This window comes from Antechinus flavipes, chromosome 1, assembly GCF_016432865.1.
Source record: "Antechinus flavipes isolate AdamAnt ecotype Samford, QLD, Australia chromosome 1, AdamAnt_v2, whole genome shotgun sequence".
In the NCBI taxonomy this organism is placed as follows: domain Eukaryota; kingdom Metazoa; phylum Chordata; class Mammalia; order Dasyuromorphia; family Dasyuridae; genus Antechinus; species Antechinus flavipes.
The window spans coordinates 295,470,512-295,495,233 of NC_067398.1; the positions used below are offsets into that span (position 1 = coordinate 295,470,512).

At 32.1% G+C, this 24,722-nt stretch overlaps 1 protein-coding gene across 2 annotated transcripts in view; it reads right to left on the reverse strand.

Annotated features, from left to right (window-relative positions):
• Positions 1 to 5,911: 5,911 nt before the first annotated feature.
• GSPT1 (G1 to S phase transition 1) overlaps positions 5,912 to 24,722 on the reverse strand; it is a 47,672-nt gene continuing 28,861 nt past the window's right edge. For both annotated transcript variants that reach the window (XM_051962891.1, XM_051962883.1), the window contains exons 5-15: positions 23,783 to 23,816; positions 23,205 to 23,282; positions 21,437 to 21,617; positions 19,512 to 19,666; positions 18,152 to 18,292; positions 17,338 to 17,431; positions 16,840 to 16,920; positions 13,987 to 14,160; positions 13,200 to 13,289; positions 12,740 to 12,908; positions 5,912 to 10,861 (exon numbers count right to left, since the gene is read on the reverse strand). In XM_051962891.1, coding sequence (XP_051818851.1) covers positions 10,809 to 10,861; positions 12,740 to 12,908; positions 13,200 to 13,289; positions 13,987 to 14,160; positions 16,840 to 16,920; positions 17,338 to 17,431; positions 18,152 to 18,292; positions 19,512 to 19,666; positions 21,437 to 21,617; positions 23,205 to 23,282; positions 23,783 to 23,816 — 1,250 coding nt within the window. In that variant the 3' untranslated portion in view covers positions 5,912 to 10,808. The remainder of the gene's footprint in view (positions 10,862 to 12,739; positions 12,909 to 13,199; positions 13,290 to 13,986; positions 14,161 to 16,839; positions 16,921 to 17,337; positions 17,432 to 18,151; positions 18,293 to 19,511; positions 19,667 to 21,436; positions 21,618 to 23,204; positions 23,283 to 23,782; positions 23,817 to 24,722) is intronic.

The window sequence follows — 24,722 nt, forward strand, 5'->3', positions numbered from 1 at the left end:
AACACAAGATTTTATATGAAATCTGTTGCTCTTGTCACCATGACACAAATGCCTCAATGCATATGGTGGGGGGAGGGAGGGAGAAGTTTCTGAATAAAAAGGGTGTGAACTCTTTAGGTATATGACACCAAATGTTACAGGATATCCATTCTTCCCTGACTAGGTGTCACAGTGGATAAAACAAAAGACCTGGAGTCAAGAAGACTCGAGTTCAAATCCAAACAGATTTATTTGCATTGTGACTCTGGACAAATGATTTAACCTCTAACAACTTTCTCAACTGTAAAATAAGGCAAAAAGTACCTACCTTGCAGGTTGTTGTGAGGATTAAATAGCTGACTGGAAATAGTAGTCCTTTGATTAATTCCCTTACCCTACCTGCATGTGGTTTGATAATTCACAATTATTCACTGTTTTAAGATTTGCAACACACTTGACAGTGACAGATTTTCTAATGTCTTTTGAAAATACCTAGGGGTTAATAGATTAAGTCCTGGAGAAGATAGAAAGTATATGTGGAAATACATTTTCTAGAGTCTTTAAAGGGGTTTCCATTTTCCTTGATGGAACTTCTAATGTTGAATTACTGTGGACATGGGGCATTAAAGAGTCATCTAAAAAAAAAAAAGTCATCTACACTCTATTTGAGGTTTTCCTTTGGAGCAGCTGGGACACAGGAAGTAGAAACTAAACTATCCTAGATAAAAACTGTTGGGTTCATATTGATATCTGGAGAAATAGGAGATGGGAAGACGAGTGAAAGTGAAACAGATCAGACCAAATTTGGGACTGATCATAGTGAGATAAATCCAACTCCAACATGCCACATTTTCCTCATTTCACAATTTAGCCAATGAAATTTCAGTAGACTCTAAAATCATGCTAAAGATCTCCTTATTTGATCCCTTCTGTTAAAAAAAAAGATTTGATATTGCACATCAATTCTACTGTGCCTCATAATTTGAATGTTTAAGTTTGCTTGTAATTACCACTTGAATTATTTTAATGTTTCAATAAAATCATTAAGAAAAAATAGTAAAATCTGATGAGTGGTGGAAGAGTGAGAAACTCCTAAAGGTGTGAAATATAGGCTCAAGGAAGCAGTAAGGATTCTTATTTTTGGTAATTGGGGTGTGTGTGTTTACTGTATTTTAGATCATTAACCTAGATTTATTCTAGAAGAAAACAGGGCCAGCTGGAGGAAAAGCATATTGATATGATTGAGAATAGGGAATAGGTTGCTCAATTGTAGATAGTGCCATCTAGTGACCAAATGACATACCCCATACCGGATATGTATCCCATCACCCATGCACACACCATTAGGTATACATTCTTATTTGATCCTCTCCACTCTGAAGTAGGTACTATTATATCCCCATTTTACAGAAAAGAGGCATAGAATTATTTTGGATAAACAGATTTAAATATACCAGAGAACAGAAGCTGCAGGTACCAGCCAAACAGACATTATATAAACTCTGAGGGCTGATGATTTTATTTTTATTTGCATTCCCAGGGTTTTTGTACTGTCACCCTGAAAACACCTGCTACATATTTATGGTTTAGGGGAAATGTATAGTAAGGGGATGATAAGGAATGACTTAGAGAAAGGGATGTTGTTGGGTAGCTGCTTTCACTTAGTCTGTAACATTAAAAAGAGGATTATTTAGGTCAATTCCAATAGAGTAGTGATGGAGCCATCTGCATCCAGAAAGAGAACTATGGGTATCACTTTTTTTGTCGTATACTCTTTTCCTTTCTCATTCTTTCCCTTTTTAATCTGATTTTTTGAATGTGTGCAGTTTTTATACTATATAGTTAGTTATTACTATAGTAATCTTTTATGATTACTTGTTGTCCAGAAAAGAGTGTGGGAGGGAGATAAATATGGAACACAAGGTTTTGCAAGGGTGAATGTTTGCATGTATTTTGAAAATAAAAATTTTAAAATTTCTTTAAAAAGAGGTATATTTAAGGTAATGCCAAAGGACTGACGCTGCTACCCTTAAAAGTGATAAACCCCTTTATTTCTAAAGAATCCACAGCAGTTTTATGACTGACTGTCCTAGGATGGGGCTTCAGGTGCAGAATTTTTTTTTTTTTTTTATCACTTTGGGTTTTAACAAACACTGTACTTTTCTATGTATTGTTCTGAGAGCAGTTATTGTTTTCATTGGATAAAAGAGGTATTTTGGCCTCAACCAATGACTTCTGTTTGGCTGTTAGCTCAGCTAACTAGAAAATGCACATCTTTTATCAGACAAATATTATCACAAAGGTAGGATGAAACTGGGAAAGAAAGCTGCAAGTGTTTCTAAGAGGAAATATCTTTTAAGGTAGTAGCTGCAAGTACAAGGATTAAAGATGTATAAACTGGAGGTTTCATGAATTTTTAAATTAGTCAACCTAGAGTCGGAAAATCAGAAATTCACTGATGGACAGGTATAAAGTAATACTGACAAAGGAATCAATTTTAGATAATATCCTCATTTATGGGACAAGAGGAACTATCAAAAGGACAAATTAAAGGTTAAGAATAGTGAAGTATTGGTATAATGTTGAGACGAAAGCAAGTTTCAAGAAAAAGGTTTCCAACAGTGTTACATGCTACAGAGGCCAAAAAAAAATAGGATTACTAAAAAAAAAAAAAAAAAAAATCGATTTGGCATCTTTAAGGATGAATTTTATAAGAAAATGAATTAACAGGAAGTGAGAAAATAAAAATTATGTAGCTCAATCAAATGAAAAGTTTGGTAGTAGAAGAGAAGATAGTAGCTTGTATTTAAAAGAGAAAGGAGGATTGATAGAATATTTGTTGTTGGTAAACAGACAGGTACTTTTTATAAAAGTTTATTGGACTAAACTGAATAACTGAAATAACAAAGTCCCTGAGCTTTGTTATTTCTGTTCTGAAAAACAGAAATGGGGATGGATAGTGCTAACCCCAGGAAAGAGGAAACACTTCTTTCAACATCAGAAAATAGATAGTAAATATAGAGAACTTTGGACTTTGAGTAGTAACTCTCCTACAGAGAAAAAGTATTACTACCAGTTAAAAATCCTATCATGGATTGTCATAGTAGGTAAAGGGCAAAAGGAAGCCTAAGAATGTAATGGTAGGAATTGAAATGCATTCTAGTGATTCACCATACAAGCTTGGACAAGTATAGAAGAAAGCTTTTTATTCATCCTTGATTGCTTACTAGATAATCTATCCCTTAGCAGCTCCATAAAAGAGCAGGTAAACTTTTCAAAAGGTTTTGGATAGTTTTTGATCAATTTTATTTGTTCCTTTCATGCTGCAATAATAGTAGTGATTAAACTTAAGTAATTAACAGTCATTAGAACTTTCTAAACTCAACTGCATTTAGTGAACTTTATATGCAAATACTAAATTATTCCCCCTAAGTAGGTAAGTGGTACAGTGGATAGAATGCCAGGCTTGGAGCTAGAAGACCTATCTTCCCAAATTCAAATCTGGCCTCAGATACTTGCTAGCTGTATGGCTCTGGGCAGATTGTTTAACCCAGTTTATCTTGGTTTGTAAAAATAAGATGGCAAAGGAACTAGAGAACCACTCAGATATTTTTTGTCAAGAAAACCTCAGATAGGATCAAGATTTGGACTTGACTGAAAAGCTGAACTACAAAATTATTGACTATGAGAATTTTACCTCTTACAAAGTTTCTATTCTAAATCTGTTATGTGGTATATGGAAATCAGTTTTGGCACCTAAAGCACCCAGGTTTGAACCCTGACTCTTTTCATTTGGGAAAATCACAACCTCTTTAAACTTATTTTGTCCCCTAACATGAAATAACTTATGTAAAGCATTTCATAAATCCTGGTGTGAAGATCCACAATATTTAGTTTATTTTCTTTGTCCTACCAAATTTTACTGACGGGAAACTGAAGGCCTAAGGCATTGTCTTATCCAAAAGTGATATTAGGTAGTAGAAAGACTGTAATTAAAACAAAAGTTCTAATTCCTAGACCAATAGTCTTTCAACATTACATTATTTCAATGTTATTTCCCTTCTTCCAGTTTATATTAGCTAAAAATTACATAATAAAAATCAAATCCTTTTCCAATGTTAATGGAAAGGAAAACAGTATTTTTAAAAATTAGGAACACTTTTTTGTATTTTCTAGATGAACTTCCATATAAAGCTTTTTAAAAAAAACTGTAATTCCCTATCTTTAGTACCTATTGTGTTCCCATTATTTATTCCTCACCAAAGTTATTGGCTGAGGAATTACCACCAAATATGCTTGAATGGAATGCATTATAAAATTCTGAAATAGTTGAATTTAAATTTGCCTTAATGAACATCTAAGTAGAACATAACTAAAAATGGCAGCAGTTGAATGCTGGTGACATTTGAAATTTGTACATTGCTAATTTTTTTCAGGTGTAAAATTAAGAAAACAGGCCAAAAAGGCCACATGATTTCACACAAAGAAGTTCTTTTGGATAAGGCCTCAGTAGAACAAGAAGTTTTAATGTAACTTAAATCCAGGGAAAGATTAAAGTAGAGGCTTCACTGAATACAGACAAAAGAAAATTTCACTTTCATAAGTATTTGAAATAATCTGGACTGCAAATAAAAATACAGGGAGACTTAAAAAGGGATATACAGTAGTCCAAACAGATTTTATTTAAATTGTCCACATATCACCATATCATCCAATGGTAATGTGCTTAAAATAATGCCATAACTGAAAACAAAGGGATTAATGAAGTAAAATAAACAACATCCTGCCCAGAATCTAAATATTATACTTTTTAAATGCTTCAAGTATTCCAGATTAGGGGATTATAACCTTCATCTTAAAAAAAAAAATAGCAACAAAGGTGGACAACACAGCCTTGCCCCCATAAAGACCTATGATCTCTCAAAAAAGGACACCATATGCTTAGGAAAGAAACACAGTAATGAGGACAAAGGTCTTATACTCACGGTAGTCTATCCACCTTGCAATAATACCTAGATGTGGCTTGATATCAAAGGATAATGTAGCTCATTCCTTTAGTTAATGAAGACAAAACCATTTTTTAGTTGCCTCTGGGCCCACTTAGATCAGAAACAATGTTGGTTGTTGCAAAATTATCCAATTAAGTTACCTTTCATAGCAATCCCAACTCAATAAAATTCAACTCCCTTTGGTCACTACATATCTACGTTGAAATTCTAAGAATCAAAAAAGCCTAAAGCTTCTTTTTCTCAATTTTTTTTTTTTTGTGCCATAAATACATTTGGATTCTGCTCATGCAAAATTTGGAGTAACATCTTTTACCTAAAGTTCTAGTTGTAGAGATTACAAAAAAAAGCCAATAGCTATGAGAAAAGGAAAAAGAAACATCTTGCTGTCATTTATAGGTTTAACCATTGTATATACTTCAGTTCATAGTTTGCTTTTGTACAGAATAAAGGGAGAGTACTATTTGGTCTCTATATTAAAAAATCTTGAAATTTCATAGATTAGAGCATTACCTGGTGAAAAAGTACATATTGAGGTACATGTTAGGTCTACTGATTAAATCACTGACAGTTCCCAATGAAACAGTATAGAAAAAAAAACTGTACATTGTAATGACTTATTAATATTGTTAAGTATTTCCAACTTCCTGGAGTGCTGTTTGATGCTTTGCAAGCTTTAGTCAGATAAGCCAGTCAAAAGCCTTGCACGTGGTATGCAAGCATAGCCAAAACACACAAATTTGTTATTTCTTGGTACAACAAAACTTAGAAGACCCATTCTTAAAAGAAAAAAGAAAAGTACTGCTTAGTAAGTGCTTCTAAGCCCAGTAAGGAATACAAAAATAAATTAAGAATGTACAGAAGCATGGACATTTGCATTTATGGTATGGTACAATGAAGGTGATTATAAACAAAGAGACAAATCCTTCAAAAGGGAAGATGACAATTTTTTATTGTTATTACAAAGGCAAATTTTTTTATTTGTCATATGAATAGCCGCAAGAGCAGACTAAGCGTAATCCTCACACAGGCATCATGTTAGGCACAGTAGGTAGCTATAAATCATATGGGAAAAAAAAAAACGAATTTTAACTGTGGATCCCCAAAATTCCCACTTAACTTGACTTTGCTTTTAAAATACTGTAACCAGTCCCTTTATCCTCCCAACTTGAAAATAAATTCAGTCATAGAAAATCTTGAAATATTTCTAGGGTTCTTGTTTTGTTTTTGTAGGAACTAACAGAACTTAAGTCTTACTAAAAACAGAGAGGGAATAGACATTTGGCAATTCATTACCAATGAATATCTGATAAAATACACTATGTGTATAAGTATTCAGTACTCATCCATAAAAAATAAAGGCTGTAATGCACAGCCTATTTTTTTTTTTTGTTGTTTTTTTGTTTTTTTTACTAAATACAACATACATAAGGAAAAAAGTAATTATCTTAACAACTAAATTCTCATAATTCCTACTTAATGTGCATATGGATAACAGGGAAGAAATTTCATTACCCAAGGAATTCACAAGCTATAATTCTAATATAAATGTATTCCCTTTCATGGATAGCAGAAAAGGAGGTAGTGAGAACCTATGGCCAGCAGTATTTGAAACAAAACAACTTTTTCATCTACCAATGACTAAGCTAACTAGTAGTTTAGAAAATTAAAGCTAAATAAGGATAGAGGGAAAATAGTCTTATTCCATGTCTGCTCTCTCCAAACCTGATAGTTCAATGTTAAGCTTTAGCAGGCACACATGGCCAATGCTAGATGACCAGGAAAAAAAAAAAAAAAGGTAGCACTCATATGGGTCTCTCAATCTGGCATCTTCAGCTTAATGAAAGAAACAGTTCTATTATCATTACAGAATATAAGAAAGGCTTTAGTCCCACGGTGGTGTTTTGTTTTATTTTCAATTCCTAAGTGCACCAATAACTTATTTAGCATACTGATGATTCAAGGAAGTACAGGATTAGAGGTGCATGAAAAGTATATTCATATAGGGAAGACTCAGTGAGGTCCTATGATACTGAAAAGTAATTCAATATCTTAGAACCAAAATTCCATCAATATTTGGCCAACTTGAATGCTAATAATAGTAAACAGATTCAAATTGAAACTATTCTCAAAATCTGTTGTAAAATAATCTTGGGTAATAGCTTCTATTTACTGAAATGTATAAGGAGTACAAAATGCAACTCTCACATGTTCTGAATTGCTTAGAACTGCATAGACTATTGTGTTACTGCCATGGTGTGACTTCTATAAGAAAATCCTATTTATCAGATATCAACTTATAGGTTTCACTTAAAAATTAGCAGAGGAAAATCTAAGCCAAGATTTCTAGAGTAGAAAAAAAAATACCACCCCTGATTGACCACTATCTACCTTACATATGTCTGTGAGAGGATTAATGACAGTTTGCACTGGTATTGTCTGCCCATGCTGAATATAACATTAGCCAATGTGATCAGAACTATAGTGTTGTAACCAGAGCTATTAAAAAATCAGTTTTAAAGTTGCCAAATACTAAAGAGACTTGACAACTTCATTTAAAACCATGATCACCTAACAGCCCTACCAAAAGCAGTAGAATCATCATCCAAGTAGCTGTGTTCAATGGGAAGACTTTGCCACTGAGAAAAGTTGTTGGAGTGCTCTTTTGTGGAGTAGTCATCAAAAATCTTGTATGAAGTGATGCCAGCCAATTAACCAGTGCTCCTGTAGATCACCAGTGGAAGAGCTAATTCCTCAAAAGTTCATTCAGGACGTTAGGGTTACCATACTTTTTTGAAGCAAACCTTATTTGGTTTCAAGTATGATCCAAAGTATCTGGAAGTACTCCACTTGAGTGGCTATAGCCAATAACAGCTCACTTAATATGGTCTTTATTGTCCATATGAGCAGTTCTCATAGCATTATAGCATTTACCAGTAGACAAATATTAGTTTCATGTTACAGTGAACAACCTGGGCTTTTTAAGGAACATTTAAGGTATTCTTGCATTTAATCATCATATACATTATCAAGACTTTCAAAAGGAAACATACATGGGCTTATACCATCTATCATTTGATAATGTCTATTTCATGGCAATATACTCAGTCCAACTCTTTAAAATTGTAATTTACAAAACATTTCCATTCTTATGGCTGGATAAGTCCTTTTCAAATTAAAAGCAGTAAGTATGCCATTTTTTTTTTTTTTGTTTCTCCACTGAAATAAATAAGGTGGCAATTATTTAGAAACCTCATTACATTGATAAAATTATAACTAGCAGTTGTACTACATTCCAAAAACTAAACAAATGAAATCTTTTCCTTTGCATTCTTCACCCAAATTCAGTGCATCAATTAAAAACTTAAGCAAAATGATCTAGCATGAAAAGTTGAAGCATATTTATTTAACATAAAAAGATGCAATCTCTGAGGAACTTTCAAGGAAAATCATTTATTTATCTAATACTTCTATTATTAAAGACATAAAAATGTTTAGGTTATATCCTAAACACATAGGCAACTGCCCAACTGCTTTGCCACTTGAACATTCATATGTAAGCAAATTGCAGAAGACTTGAGAATGACAGGTCAGCATTTAGAGAAGGCTAAACGGCTATCTGCCAAATCTCCACATGCTACAAAAATCACTTCACAATCTTAAGTCCCCCATGTAAAATATTAGCTAAAATCAAAGAGGACTGCCTTTAAAATTTACCAACTCTAAATTGGAATGTTTTCATATGAAACACATTCCAGTCAATTATCCATGCTTTAATTTCTGTAGAATAATTAATTTAATGTCTGTTACTTAAATGTGAAAAATCTACTAAATACTTTTCAAAAATGGATTTTAAATATAGCTGTTAACTATTAGCATATCCTTCATGGTTAATGTCATTCTCTTTTAACAGTCTTGGCAACAAGCAGCTATTGAAAGTGTAAACATTTTGAGAGCAAACATCTGATTAAAAAATTCAATCAAAAATGGAAAATAATCTTTGGATAGAATTTCACTGATTTCGTAACTTTTAGACTCTGAAATCCAAGAAAAGCTAGTATGTTGCTCTTGTTCACTTGCCAGTACAAAAGAGCTAATAAATTTCAATTAAAGCTCTCAGATTTCCCAGAAATAAAAGCCCAGAGATTTGCAGACATAATAAAATTTATTTAAATTTCATGCATTATGGTAGCTACAAGTGTAATCATATGAAACTGAAGGACAATAATTTTGCTCTGTCCATACAATGTAGCCTTTTAAGTTAAATGAATGGGAGTTCCACAGTTACAAAGAAACAGAAAAAGTTAAAATGTCTTAAGTTTTAAATTTTGTGAATGGAAATACAGTCACTGACTGTTACTTTTTTATTTCTGAGGGATGTTACAGGAAGGGGACTCTTCATTACTTAAATACATGATTACATAGTATCTTAGATTAGGGGAAATTAACATTCTAAAAGTCAATTCTTCAATAAATGGAAACACTCAAAATTAAATTAAGGGACTTTGAAATTTTTTTTTCCCTTTTCTCATTCCCCTTAAATTTGATTTAAGTCACAGTTATAGTAGATTGTTAAGCTTCAACCTAAAAAGAACTACAATGCTGGCATGTGGCTCAATCAAAAAATAATTTCAATTTTAGATTAGAAAATTCGGTTTTCATGGTCAAATTGCTTAGATCATAAATTTAAACTGTGCTTGATTCTACTTATCTCACTCCAATATATGCAAATTCTTATGATCATAAATATTTGGTAGCTGATATTCTTAATTCATATTTAGCTTTAAATAGCAAGAATTACCCAGTCTTCAAAGTTACGGATACAGAGAATAATCTGAGTAACTTGCAAACTGGCATTTTTCACTGATGCAGTTTTCAAACTCAATGCAGCTTCTATAAATATTAATAGAGGCACTTCATGCCAGATCTTGCAAGTTTTCTTTTTTGTGAATTCCACTGATTTGATTAGTTACTAGATTTTTACAAAGGGGAAGAATTTCATTATGTTTTTACCTACAAAACCACAGAATGCTCTTTGTCTTTTCATAACAACTTAAAATGTTTAAGAAATCAAGTAAACAAACCTAAATATTAATTTTGGCGAAAATAATAAAACTAACATAGCAGTGTCATATTTGAACAAACGTATTTTAGTTTTATGAATGCACTAACCACTGAAAGGGAGAAAACTTAATTTTTTTCCTTTAATAACAACCTTGAACGTTGTTTGCAAATGCCTCATTTAAAACAGTGGGTAGGTGGGGTAGTTTAGAAAAGTCCAAGTAATAAAATGTATTCAATTACTTGGAAAGTTAAAAAGCTAATGCAACAGTGTTACATCCAGATAAAAAACATTATTCAAAAGCAATTCAAATACCGAAAAGGATTTCAAATTGAATATTTTATTAACATGGTAGTTGTCTTTGTAACATGTGCACACACACTCGCACACTCTGAATGATCTGCCTGGAAAAAAGATGTCTAAATATGCCTAAGGGGAAAATTAAAAATAAAAAATTCCTTTAGGTTTTTCATTATTGTAGGCAATTATGTCCACATCACTTACAAAGCTATTGCCGAATCTGTCCAAGGAAGCAGAATTTGGGAGGAGAAAAAAAACTTTGGGGGAAATTCAACAGTGGCATAGCAGAGCTCTCAATATGAGAAAGCTGACATAATGTGGACTTTTGCTGTGAATTTTGTCTTTGCAAAATATGGAGAGAAGTTTATCAATGGGCAGAAAATAAGAGAAGGCGGTGTGAAGTAGGCTTTTGCAGAGTCAATTTTCCTCACAGTATTGTGCAGGGTCATCAAGAAAAATGCTTAGTCCTTCTCTGGAACCAGTTTCAGAACTTTTCCAATTGCAATGGTCTTCCCTAAAAAGACAACAACAATGACAAAATAAAAATAAAAAACCACCTTTTCATTAATAGTCTAGACAAACTACAAAAATCACCTTAACCTCCTCAGGCAACATTTTTCAATATATAAATCAACCAACTTAAAAAAAAAGTCCAGAGGAATAACTTCTTGTGATATATTTTACTAATGATGGTATGGACTGTGTTACTTTAAACAACTATAAATATCAGAATTTACAGTGGAAAAATTATTCAAAAAGCTTCCTGATATTTTAAGCCGACAAGAAAATTTCCAAATGGAAAGTTTGAGATAGCGTATATAAAAGTGGTTAAACATAAAGGGTAAACACAGAAGGTGTAATCTCTATCACTAGAACTTTACAATGTGAATTAAGTGTTTAATACAAAGCAATAGTTATTATTGCTGTATATAATAGAGAGAACAGACTCCTTTTTCTGTGAATTTGGTGAAATAACTAAAAAATAAAATTACAACTAATATGAAGTTCTAGATGAAAACATTATTGAACTGTGTTAGACTTTATGTCTGCCTACCCTGATCAAGGGGTGTAACCAAGTGGAAAAGAATGCAATTCTCTCTATGCAACACTTACCACCTTACTTCAGGAAAGAACCTCATCACCTAACAAATTACTTTCACTGTCACCTTCAAGTCTTTTTCCTCCACTCTGTATTACCTTCCCAAACTGCAAAAATTATTTTCCTTAGGGGTTTATCTGATCGTTCTTACTCAATAAACTCCAACATTTTTCTACTGCTTATAGGATAAAATACATACTTCTGTTTAGTTTTTGAAGCCCCCTTCACCTATCCTCAATCTACTTTTCCAGCATCATCATACAACACTATTCTGTTATTTTTCACACACCACCATTTCCTAACTCTATTCCTACTCCCTTCCTTTTCTTTAAAACTCACCTCAAACTCCATATTCCACACGAAGCTTTCTCTAAATCCCTGTGCTACTGTCTTTTCCGCTTAGACTTTTGTCTTTTGTTATTATACCTGTTGTCCAACAACAGATTTTTAGCTCCTTGGAGGTTTAGAAAGTTGCGTATTACCTTTCTAACCCTACTATCTGGAATATTATCTGGCACATAACAAATGCTTAATGTTAACAGTGAAAAGTTGACCTACGTCCCTATGCTCTAAGAAATCAAAGATTACAAAGTTAATGCCTTAAGTTTTAAGACATGAACCCTAATCTAAATCAAATATCTTAAACTCCAATAAAGTGACCTTCTCAAAGGTAGTAAGTATTAATTCCATTTTTATTCAGCCAAGTTTTTCATGAAGTTTCAATATCATCCATTTCAGAACTAAGATCATCAATGAGGTTGAAATACATTTGATAAGATAAGATTTAAATTACCATTATAACGTACTATTCAAAACTTTGGTTAATTAAAAATTTTTTCTTCTAGTCATAAAGGGTTAAGTTGCAGATACTGCTCATGCAAACATGAAATGTTTGCAGATATAAGTAAATTAAAAAAAGTTTTTTCAATATATTTAATTTAACATGTATAATGTTTTCAAAATTTGGTACTATGAAATTATATTTAAGATTTCAATTCTAAACAGCCTATAATATCTAAGATCTCATTGATGCACACTTTATTCAACAATTTATGAAGACAGGACTTTTGGGTTCTATTCCCAAATCATACAAATAACTTTACCCTTGTTATCAATAAAAGAAGGTAGATTTGAATAGATGAATTTCAAAGGTCCCTTTCAATTCAGATAGTCCATGGTTTCAAATCCTCTCTGAACCCATAATATTACAGGATTCGAATGAAGTATTTTATTAAAAGCAAAAGCATCTCAAAAGGCAGAGTTATAAGAATGTTATTTTTTTAGTCCTCTTACCCTCATCTCTTAAGGTAAAACGACCCATCTGAGGGAAATCTTTGAAGGTCTCAAGGCAGATGGTTCCTGCTGTCCTTAAACGGGCAATGCATACTTGATCTTGTTTGACAAAACGTGGTCGTGTCTTACTTTTTTCTCCTGATTTTTTGTCTACCAAGCAGATTAAGGCCTATCCAAAACATAAGTCCAGAAGCTTTATATGAAACCAGATAAATATATTTTAAAGAAAAAACAAACTGGATTAATATCTACTAACTCTCCCACACACAGACTCCTGAGACATATGCCTTAATTTCAAAAATTTTTCAACAATCTCTGCAAGAATTTCAATATCAAAAACACATTCCAACAATACCCCAAAAATGCCATTATGGATTACGGAAGAATTGTAACATCAAGAATTAGAATAGCTCTAGTTTTCAATGAGGTATTGTTAATTTTTATTTTATTACAAACTCACTGTTATCTCGACTTCTTCGATACAGGTATGAATGTGCAGCACCGCATTATAACCTGGGCAGATGATAGATTTGTGCTCAATAATCACTATCTGAAAAGCAACATAAAGTTTATTACTATAAAGTTAAACAACTAGTATACTGCAGTTTTGCATATGGTATTCTTGCATATAAAAAACACACTAATTAGCCTATCATTAATAACACAATGGCTTGGATTTCAATTGTTCCTTGCAATGAGTAATTTTTTTACAAGCTACATTAATAGCTTTAAAGGAGGGTAAAATACTGATAATCTAAAAAAGGCATACTGATATCTTTCCTGATAAAAACATTTGAACATGTCAAAAGAAAATAAACTAAAAGCTAGAGTTAGATTCATTAGTTGGTAATGCTTCTGACTTAGCTTTTTGCTTACTATGTTACTCCAAATCAAGTAAGCTCACTGAGTCTTTTTTCATTGAGGACACAACCCCCTCTCCCTTGCCTAACAAGTTTGTTGGGAAGATCAAATGAACAACTTAACAGGCATTTTTTAAAGTGATGTTTATTTAAAGTTCAGAGCTCTCTGAGAAATGGCTTTAATGCTCCATTGGAGGTTATATGTAGAATAAGAGATTACACATTTAGAGTGTATGAGCAAAGTGTCATTATTTTATTTGTTAATCTGGTACCATTATAAATTGATAAATAGTAACACAATGCAAAGGTAAATAAAATATTTAACAGTTAGAAACAAAGTACTCTATATTCAGTTTTAATGTGCAGTATATGTGCACTAGCATTTACCTGGGCATCAAACGTGCGTCCAGAATGACAAAGATTATTAGGATCACAAAGTATGAATCCTGGAAGAATTTCTTCTTCTTCAATTCCCTTCAGTCTAATCTTGAGGTTTTCCCCTGGGGCTACAGAATCAGTTTCTACATCATCAGAAAGGATTCCAAGAACTTCCACATTGTGCTTAAAGAAACCAAGATTAGATTTTTTTTTTTTTGATATTTGAAATACTTGTTCATTATATTATAATTTATAAAATTATTTATGAATATTTGCTTAAATAGTAGAGCTAAATTTGTTGGGTTTTTTTTTTTACTTACTGATTAAGCAATGAAAAGTATCTGTTGTATGGAAAAGATTATTCCATTAAAAACCAATGATGAAAATAGAACAAATATACCAACAATACAACTGACATTCAAAATAGAAAACAATTCCTCATATCTTTAAACATTAATAAAATTACCTGGCAGAAAATAACTTAATAAATAAATGTTTTTTGTCTTATTCTGATAATATTCAAAGGGGGAATTAAGGTCATCATTTGTATATTTATTCTTCCATTTACTATGCCCTTATTTTACACTTATTTATTAGATCTTTATTCTATAAAAACAAGTGGCAATATAGTGGGAATTAGTTATTTTGATTCTTCTAAGGTCCAACTTCCTTAAATTTTTTGGCATAATCTCCCAATTCCTATCAGTTCCCAGTAATATAAAAGTCTTCATTTTTTCAAAGTTGTTCAGGTATTTTAAATTTTAAAACAGATTAGATGAAAAAAAACATTAGTAGTGTTGAAGCAGTATCTTTCTAAAATGTTATCCATATATTAATGAAGAAATAACTAGAAAGGATCCTTTGTGAAATTCTGATTCAATATTATTTATACCAATTTTCAACCAGTCCCACCCCCATGACTCTAAATAATAAAATAGGCAAGGATGTTTATTTCTTGTAAATGTTCAATTTCATCTTTATGAATTTAAAGATAGGAATTATACTTTTAACTAAACTGTCTATCTTAAGGGAGAAAAGGGGTCGAAACTAACAACCCCACCACACAGAAGTGTAACAAGAAATCTTTACTTACTATTTTATGCTCAACTAATCCAGCACCACCCCCACACACAAATGTCCTTTAATGGTTAAGACCAATGGAGCTAATCTAAAGGTGATGTGAATCTTTATCTCGAGATTCCTTTGTCAAATGTGGGTTTGAGTCAAACAACTTCTTCAAGTATATGAAGGGTTATTATACTGAGGATGGTGACCAGCTGTTCTCCATCTCCACTGAGGATAGAACAAGAGGAAATGGGCTTAAGCTGCAGCATGAAGGATTTAAATTAAATATAAGGAAGAATTTCCAGATAAGAGGATTAATAAACATTGGAATGGATTCCTGAGATGGTACCATCTCCTCTCTTGGATTTCTAATTCTGATATGTTTGAGTAATTTGAGATGTGACTTTGGCTCAAGTCAGGGAAAAAGATTAAGTAAACTTTCAAGATTACCTCAAAACATGATACTAAGGTACATATTAACACTCATTAAATGAACAATATAACCCTTTCTATACATTTATCTCAGAAACAGGAATGACTGCCGTGAATTTTGAAATAAAAAGGTTATTCCCTAGCTCTTTAGGGATTCAAATTCAAAAGCAAATTATTTACTCATATGTAATATCTGATAAGTTTTTTACTAATTACATTTCTGGACATTAAGACTACATGATTTCTTGTTGAAAGAGAGGGAGGAGAAAAAGAGAAAAGGAGAGGAAGAGAAGTGGGGGAGAAAGAGAGAGGGAAGGAGACAGAGACAAAGAGACAGAAAGACATTGTTACAGTTTTAGGGTAAGGTCAATGGAATACTACTATAGTCTATTTTGACCTTAGAAAAAATTTTATGCCAATCATTAAAAGCCTTGAAATGAAGAAACTGGTATTCTTACTGTTTTTTAAATGTATATCTTTATTAGTCTATAGTTTCCAACTTGCTAGGCCATTCTGTTCCATTAAGGGCCAAATGGGATAAACAGCTTTGGAGTTTCTCAGTGGGATTAAAAGTAATTATCCTTATCATATAAAACTCCCTAACAGCTCATGTAATAAACTGGCCCACCAGAAAATAGTTAATTGTCTACCACTACTAGGCCATAGGTATTCAGTTCATTTCAATGAAAATTTATTGAGCAGTTATTTTTTCTAATTCCATACATTCAAGATAATAATGCAGGGATCATTAATTGAAATAATAAATTTATAGGCAGAACTACAGTATTATAAGCTGGCATTATATATGTAAGAATATGATTTTTTTAATCTCACAAGTCACTAATTCAAATACTATTAGAAAGCACATTATTTAAACGATCACAATTGAGTTCTAGGGTTTGGCATGTTTAAATGAAATACTGATATCTATTTTTGGAATTATCAAGGGCCTCCTTTAGATCTTGGCAGATTTCTGAAATCAGACAAACAAGAACTTAGGGAATCAACAACATAGTTTATAATGCAGAGTTGTACACACGGAATCACATCTTAAACTATATATAGTAAAAACTACATTTATTAAGATTAAGATCCTGATGAAAGACATAAAATAATCTTCCCTTATTTTCTTTTAAACTGAAAGACAGCCAGCCATAGCCCCTTAATTTCCCTTCACCCAATTTTACCTATTTCTTTTTCTCTTCTCAAAGACTGTGATGAAACATTTACTTAGATGAAAGGTTAATTTTCTTTGATTTGTAACTACGAAATCTTGATATAGTCATATTCCAAATCTTTGATTTTTTTTGAGAAAAAAAATTAACTCAAATCTTATAAGTTACTTAGAAAATTTTTCATTCTTACCTTGTTTGGCATCATCACAAGCTGCTGTCCTTTACAAATAGAGCCTGATTCCAACTTTCCCAGGACCACAGTGCCCATGTCCTTTAGAAATAATTTTTTTTAGTTAGACATGCAGGCTTACATTTTCAACCTTATTGATTACATTATAAACAATACTTGTAAAAAAAATTTATTCAGACTAATTATTATAGGACAATCATAGGGCTCATTGAAAAAGGTAAATATTAGCTCAAATCTCAGATTTGAAATAAATAATATATTCTCCAAAATTATCATTTGAATGAATATAGTAAATTCTTCAAGAAATATCCAATGCTATTATCCACAAACTATTAATAAGAGCAACCTAAGGATTTAGAGAATCAAGATGAGTTATTAAAAAACCTCAAAAACTAAAAGATTACAATTCATTGTTTTTATCTCTTTTTGCTACTTTGTTAGCAGAAATTACTCTAAGCTAAAATACTCCCATCTAATATCCCCGGTCTTTCTTGATACCTTGTATTTATCCACAATTGGCAGCCTAATTGGTCCATCAACTGATCTGTTGAAGTTTGGCAAATTATCCAAATATGGAATAAATGGTAACCCGCTGAAAAGAATAACATACTAATTAGTAACACTAGTTTTGCCCAGTAACATAAATCAAAAAAGTTATGTAACTGGTATAGATAACTAACGCAAAAAATATAAGCTTAAGCATTATAACAATATTTTCTATTGATTTCAAATAGCCTTTTCCTTTAAACAATATTTATTATTTCCCAGAGATTGGATAAGAAAGGAGTTTATAACATTTTATAGTGGACCATGTGTTTCCATATATAAATTCATATTAATCTTATCATATGTGAAACAAGCACTATGAGCTCCATCTCATAAATTAAGAAACTAAGATTTGAGAGGTGAACTGCCCAATGCCTCACAAATGATAAATTAATTTTAAAAACACGTCTTCTGATTTCAAAGACGACATTCTCTCCACTGTAATTCAATATTAATTACATCAAATATCTGTTTATCTGTTACTTTTGTTTCTATGTCATGTAGACTAGTGAGGAAAAATCTTTGAAGCAAGCATTTGATAGAACTCTATAAAATCAAGGATAGCTCAGATCTCAATCCCAAAATTAGGATTTCACATAATTATTTCTCTTAAAATATCCCTCTTCATTACTATAAATACATTTCACAAGATCATGTATTTAGAGGATAAGGGAGACAAACCACCTTTAAAATTGATGATAGTATTGGACTTATTAGATAAGAACACTATATAGTTATTATTTTCCTCAATCTAAAAGATACTTACATATACCAAGGACAGAAATCTGATTGCTCTTTAAGGTTTGCACCAGTCAATCCTGAGCAGGGCATGAAGTGTATATCCTTTTTGGGATTGAAGCCAACTTTTTTCAAAAATGGCACCAACTTTTCTTTACATTCTTCATATCTACAAATATTTATTAAAAATTAGCCAATTGTGAAAAAGAATAAGATAACATATTATCATTAAGAATTCAAAAAGAACTCAAATAGTCCCCATAGGCTGATGAAGGGTTTTAAAGTTTTTGAAAGCTTGGTATATGCAGGCTATCAATAGCCACATGAAAAAAAGGCTCAAAATCATAAATAAGTACAAATTAAAACAAATCAAGATTCCATCTTATATTATGACAAAACAGACAAGACAAAATCAATAAATGTTAAAGGGACTGTGGGAAGACAAGTATATTAACGTACTTCTAATAATAATAGCTCTAATAGAGCTAAAAATTCAACCAATTATTTCAGAAAACAATTTAAATCATACTTTAAAAAATACCCTAAAATTCAATGTAAATTCAACTAAGCCATACATTGCTGTCACCCAGGAATACCCCTATGATCACTAAGAGGTCAAACATAGAAGAGTCTCATAGATATAAAAATAATTACATCAGAGCTTTTGTGGAAAAAAAAAGGTAAGTGGATTCCTATTTACTAGAAGGCAGAAGAATAAACTGTTAAAGCAATGTATTGGATTACTGAATGTATAGAAGAATTGTAAATGTTTAACATATATTTGGATTACTTGCTGTCTTGGGTAGAGGAAAGGGAAGGAAAAAAATTTGGAAAACAAAGGTTTTACAAGGGCAAATATTGAAAACTATCTTTGCACATATTTTGAAAATAAAAGGCTATTTTTTAAGAAAAGGAATATTATTGAAACACAAGAAATGGCAAATATAAAACATTCAAAAAATTGGGGAAGATAAAACAACAATTTACACTAATATTGTAAAGATTTCAAATCTGATCAATGTAATGATCAACTGTACTTCAAAAGAACATAGCATGTTTCCCCAAAACTGGCAGAAATGGTGGACAAATGATCTTTTTTACTTGACTTATTTCTTGTCAAGGAGGTTTGTTAGGGGAAGGGTTTGAGATTTTTAAAAGAGGGCAGCTGGATGGCACAGTGGATAGAGGATCTGATCTGGCTTCAAGACACTTAACTAGCTGTGTCACTGGGCAAGTCACTTAACCCCAACTGCCTCAAAAAACAAACAAATAAATAAAAGAGCTTCGATGAAAAATATTTTTTGAGAAATGAAAATTTTGAGAAAAATAAAATGATTTTAAATAACAGCAAGATATTCCCCCCAAAAATGAATATAAGCTTTCTTCACCTTTCATTGCTCCAATTTACTGTTGGGTCATCCATCTTGTTAATAAGCACTATTAAGTGTTTTACACCTGCTGTTTTTGCCAACATGGCATGTTCTCTTGTCTGTCCTCCTTTTTCAAATCCAGTTTCAAATTCTCCTTTCCGAGCAGAGATTACCTAATCCAAGAAAAAAACCCATTTGGTTTTTCTTTTACGTATTTCCAATTTGAAAATGTTACATACTTCAATTATACAAACTAGGAAGACAAGAAACAAAGAAGATAATTCCTATAAGTATTATCAATCACCACTCTAATATAAGTAGGGTCTTATCATCACCCAAGACTTTTGTAATAGCTATTTCTTGCCAATTCCATTTTCTCTTCTTTTCCAAACTACCTATCATATTCATAACAGAATAATTTTGCTCAATGAATGTATAGTTTCTTCACTCATTTATTGAAAAATTTTCAATAACTCCTTTCCTTACTGTCTAGTGAATGAAATGCTTCATTCTTTGTGAGACATTCTAGATCCTAAAGTTAAATGGATCTATTCTATTTTCCTACCTTTATCTTATAGACTGAAGATACAGATAAGTTTTTTACCCAGTTTCTTAATGCCTGGAATATTGTCATCCCAATTCAGCAAACAACTTCCTATTATCCTCCTAACAGTTTAATTCAAGTATCATCTCTTCCCTGAAATCTTCTCTGACATTCAACCTTATCTATTCCTAAGCCTTAACATTAACTTTTCCTCTTTGGACCTCACAAAGCACTTTTGCAATTAAAGAACTCACATAGCTCTTAGTATTATAGTTTACTCCATTTGTATCTTATTCTTCTACTAATCTCCCAGAAGGAGATTCCACGCAGCAGAATACAGGGGGATGGAGACACAGAAACACTGTGTGTGTGTGTGTGTGTGTCCTCCACACCCCTACCGTTGTCTGGCCAATGGAAAAGGCACCAGGAGTGGCAAATATGAAATTAAGTTGGTGGTAAATATGAAATACAGTTGGGAGAGCATATATACAAAAGTAACAAAAAGAAGAAGAAAAAAGGTTCTGCAAGGTTACTTCCAAATAACAAAGGAAATACTCTATGAGTTACACCTATGAGGTGGGAGTAAGCCATTGATTGGCAAATTAGACTGATCAGAGTTAGCTAGAGTAAGGAGAAAACTGCCATTAAAGGGAAGGCGATGGCACTATGAGGGAAGAAAAGTGGGCTTAGTCCTGAAAAGAATTTAGCAAAAATTGTCATTATAAGCAGATGCTTTATAGGGGAAATAATAGCGTAGGACTTTTTCAGGCATAAAAGCACAAACTGAAGAGGGGAGGGGAAATCCAGGACTAGAAGAAGAAGTGCCAGGGAGCTCAAAGATAGGAGAAATCAAGGAGCAGTATGGAATGCACCTGGCAGGCCAGGTACCAGAACTCTCTAAAGATATGCTAATCAATATCTCCAAGACTTAAAGAATAATCTGGGAATTGGTTATATCTGATGAGCTTCTTCCTGACAGGGGAAAAGTCAGTTCATATCACTACTACTGATTTTTGAAAATTTCATAAGTACATTGTAAAGTAGGTATATATTTATTAAGCATTTACTAGATGCGAAGCACACTTGCCAAATACAAGCTGACCCACAGAACATACGGAGATGTAAAAAATAAAGTGTAAAGAAGTAATTTCTCTTTCTAGGTTCCAATCTAGGAGGTATATAAGACTGAATTGGAAGCAGCTAAAGGAACCTCTATCAAACACACATCCTACAAGTTAAGTTTAGTCAAAAAATAATCATCATCAAACTCCTAGGAAAGAAATGATTGAATAAAAAGTCATGAACTCTGCCACTTGCCAATTTATTCAAAATGAACTCAAATCTCTGGAATTCAAATTAAGTTGCTGTAAAATAAATGTCAATCAATATATTTTCTTACCAGCACAGCCAGATCAGCTTGGGAAGCACCACCAATCATATTTGGGACAAAACTCTTGTGTCCAGGGGCATCTAGGATGGTGAAGTGCTTCTTTTCTGTCTCAAAGTAGGCACGGCCCACTTCCACAGTTTTACCTTTGTCTCGTTCTTCCTGATTTGTATCTAAGGCCCATGACAAGTACCTATGAGAAGTACAATTTTAAAGATTCATTATTTTTGAAACTGCACCCATATTACATAAGATTTTCTGCATATCATTCTTTTAAAAAAATTACATACAAATACTTGGAGTGATCTAAAAACTAAAAAGAACTGATACTTGGAATCACGTGAATCAATCCTACCCCACCCCATTCCCTCTTTAACAGGGCGTGGTTCATGACAAATATGGAAATGTTTAAAAGAACTGTACATGTTTAACCTATGTTGCTTGCTGTCTTGGAGTATAGGTTAAAGATAAGAGAAAGAGGGAGAGAGAAAAATTTGGGACACAAAGTCTTACAAAAATTAATCTTGGAAATTACAAGTATTTGGAAAAATAAGAGTTGTTGACCCCAAGGACCATATTGTCCATGGGGTTTTCTTTGCAAAGTGAACTGCCATTTCCTTTTCCAGTAGATAATGGCAAACAGAGATGAAGTGATTTGCCCAAAGTCAGTGTTGTTTTTCAGTCATTTTTCCAGTCATGTCCAACTCTTTATAAACCCATTTGGGGTTTTCTTTGCAAAGATACTGAAATGATCTGCCATTTTCTTCTGCAGCACATTTTACAGATAGGGTTAAGTAACTTGCCCAGGGTCAAGTGTAAATAAGGCCAGCTTTGAATTCATCTGTTTACCTACTGACAATTCCCAATTCCCTTCATAAGAAACAGCAATCAAGTATTAAAAATTGCTATTACTAAGATCTCAACAGAGCCAATCAAATGATCTCAAAACTCATTATTTCCAAGTCACTATAATTAACTGAAGTGTGTAAAATAAATTTAAAATGTCAGTAATATCAATCCCCTGGGAGTAACAATTTCAAATTATTTGTGGGCAAAAGTTATAACCTTCTTATTTAATAATAATAATAAATAATGCAGCAAAATATGACTGCCTAGGGATATATGTCTGTATAATTAAGATAACAGAAATTAATATGAAGATTAAAAAACAACAAAATAATACAAAAAAACCCACCACCTAATAATTTCTGGGAAAAAGCAAGGCTGTTCACAAAGACAAGTAACGCTTTAACGATGTTTCAAAGTATGTTTGAACAATAAACAATGACAAATTTCTATCTAACCTGACGTGACGAAAAAAATTATTTTGAATATTAATCAGGAATTTTAATTTTCTTCATTGTCATACCACTTTGCAAATACAATTCCATTTTTTCTTTCAGCATTTCATCTATTATGTAGAGTTTGCCTTACACTCCATAAATGTTTCAAAGGATTATATAAATTAGATTTTTTGCACTACCTCCCTAATGCCTTTTTCCACACAACTGAAAGGATGGATGAAAACCGGAACAAAAGCCATTCAGTTTTTTAGCACAAAATCAAACTTATACCTCTCGAAGATTCTAAAATTCATTATTAAAGACACACTACCCAAATAATTCTAAATTTGAGATGTATTCCAATAGAGAGAAATGCTGAATGATTAGAATTCTGAATATTAACATGCACCACAAGATTAGCCATGATGGTCCCACATCTAGATAAAATTAAGCAAATTTCCAGTAATTTTGTATTACAATAAAAAAATTTTCCATACCAAGTTTCTCTGTTTTTTTCTTTAGCTTCTCGTTCATATTTTTCAAGTGTTCTTTTGTCAACCATCCCAGTCAAATACCTGAAAAATAAGACACATATAGGTGTATATATTAAAACTTTTAAAGCTATCAATGAGTAAAAGTCTAATTACTTTAAAGGTTTAATACTATGTTAAGGAGGGGAAATCCAGTTATTGTTCTTGATACTTAATAGGTAAGGAGAAGAATGCATTTCCTAATCCAATACTTTGAGATCTAGTTTACAAAATCCCTAAGTGAATTAAATTCAAGTTGATTGAAAAAAGAAATCTACAATGAATGCATCAAGAATTTTGAATTCTAAAAGTCATTTTTTAGATATCTTTAACAACACTATGAGATTTTTCAGCAAATAAGTTAGCTTTTGAATTAAATTTGTATAAGACTATGGATTCAACTATGGTAAATACTGGTTTGGAGATTGGAAGATTGATTTAAAGTTGATGCTTCTTAAGTAGCTGGAACTGATTTGCTTAGTTAATGTTTTCATACTTGAACACCGACAACAAAAGATTTTATTAAAAACATGTTACTAACTTACATTATTTGTCCTCCAATAGTTGATTTACCAGCATCTGACAAATTGAAAAAATGCAAACTATTAAAAAGTTAGGTAGGAGAGGCTATCTATGCTATCATAAAGAATAATTATTTGAGATTATTTGAGTAAACATTTGGCTAGATAAGCAGATCTAAAGAATTATAAAACACTCAAGTTCATTTAATTTCATTTCATAGAAACTTGATGTTGGAATTACTGTTTTAAGTAGATTTTATCAAAACCTGAAGCAAAAAAAAAAAAAAAAAGGTTTTAGCTACTAACATACACAGAACATGCAGGCTATCAATGACTGAAATGCCACAGCGAAATGAACAATACTTTCATACAACTATAATGTAATAATCCTCCAGCCTTAGAAATATAAAAACCATACATTGGGTGTTATGGAGGCAACTCACTTTTAATCGCAACTTTATACTTTCTTTCCAAATAATCTCTATCAAGAATGTCAAGAGTACTGAGCTTTAATACTCACTCCTTTTCTACTTCTTGCTGCATTTGAATCTGAGTAATTCTAAAAATATCCCATGTCATTAATAGCCACTCTTCAAAATATAAAAGTAGCCAAACCAAAAATACAAACAACAAAAGAATTTTAGTGGTTCCTCAAAAATTGATGCTTTGGTCATGATATATATTTGTTCAATAATCTTGCCCTAAGAGATATGTGCAAGGAGAAGAATTATTTGGGGAAATTGCTCTCCTGTCAAGAGAGCACAAGTCCAATATGAACTGTAATTTTTCACCAATGGGATCCCTAAAAACTGCATGAAAACAAACGATGAGTTAACACTGAGAAAATAACTTCCTCTTCCTTATACTCATTCCAATTCCCAGGTCCCTAAACCATCCAACAAAAGCAGCAATGGAGAATATTTAATTAAATTTGTCTTTGGCTAGATAAGTAGACCCAAAGAAA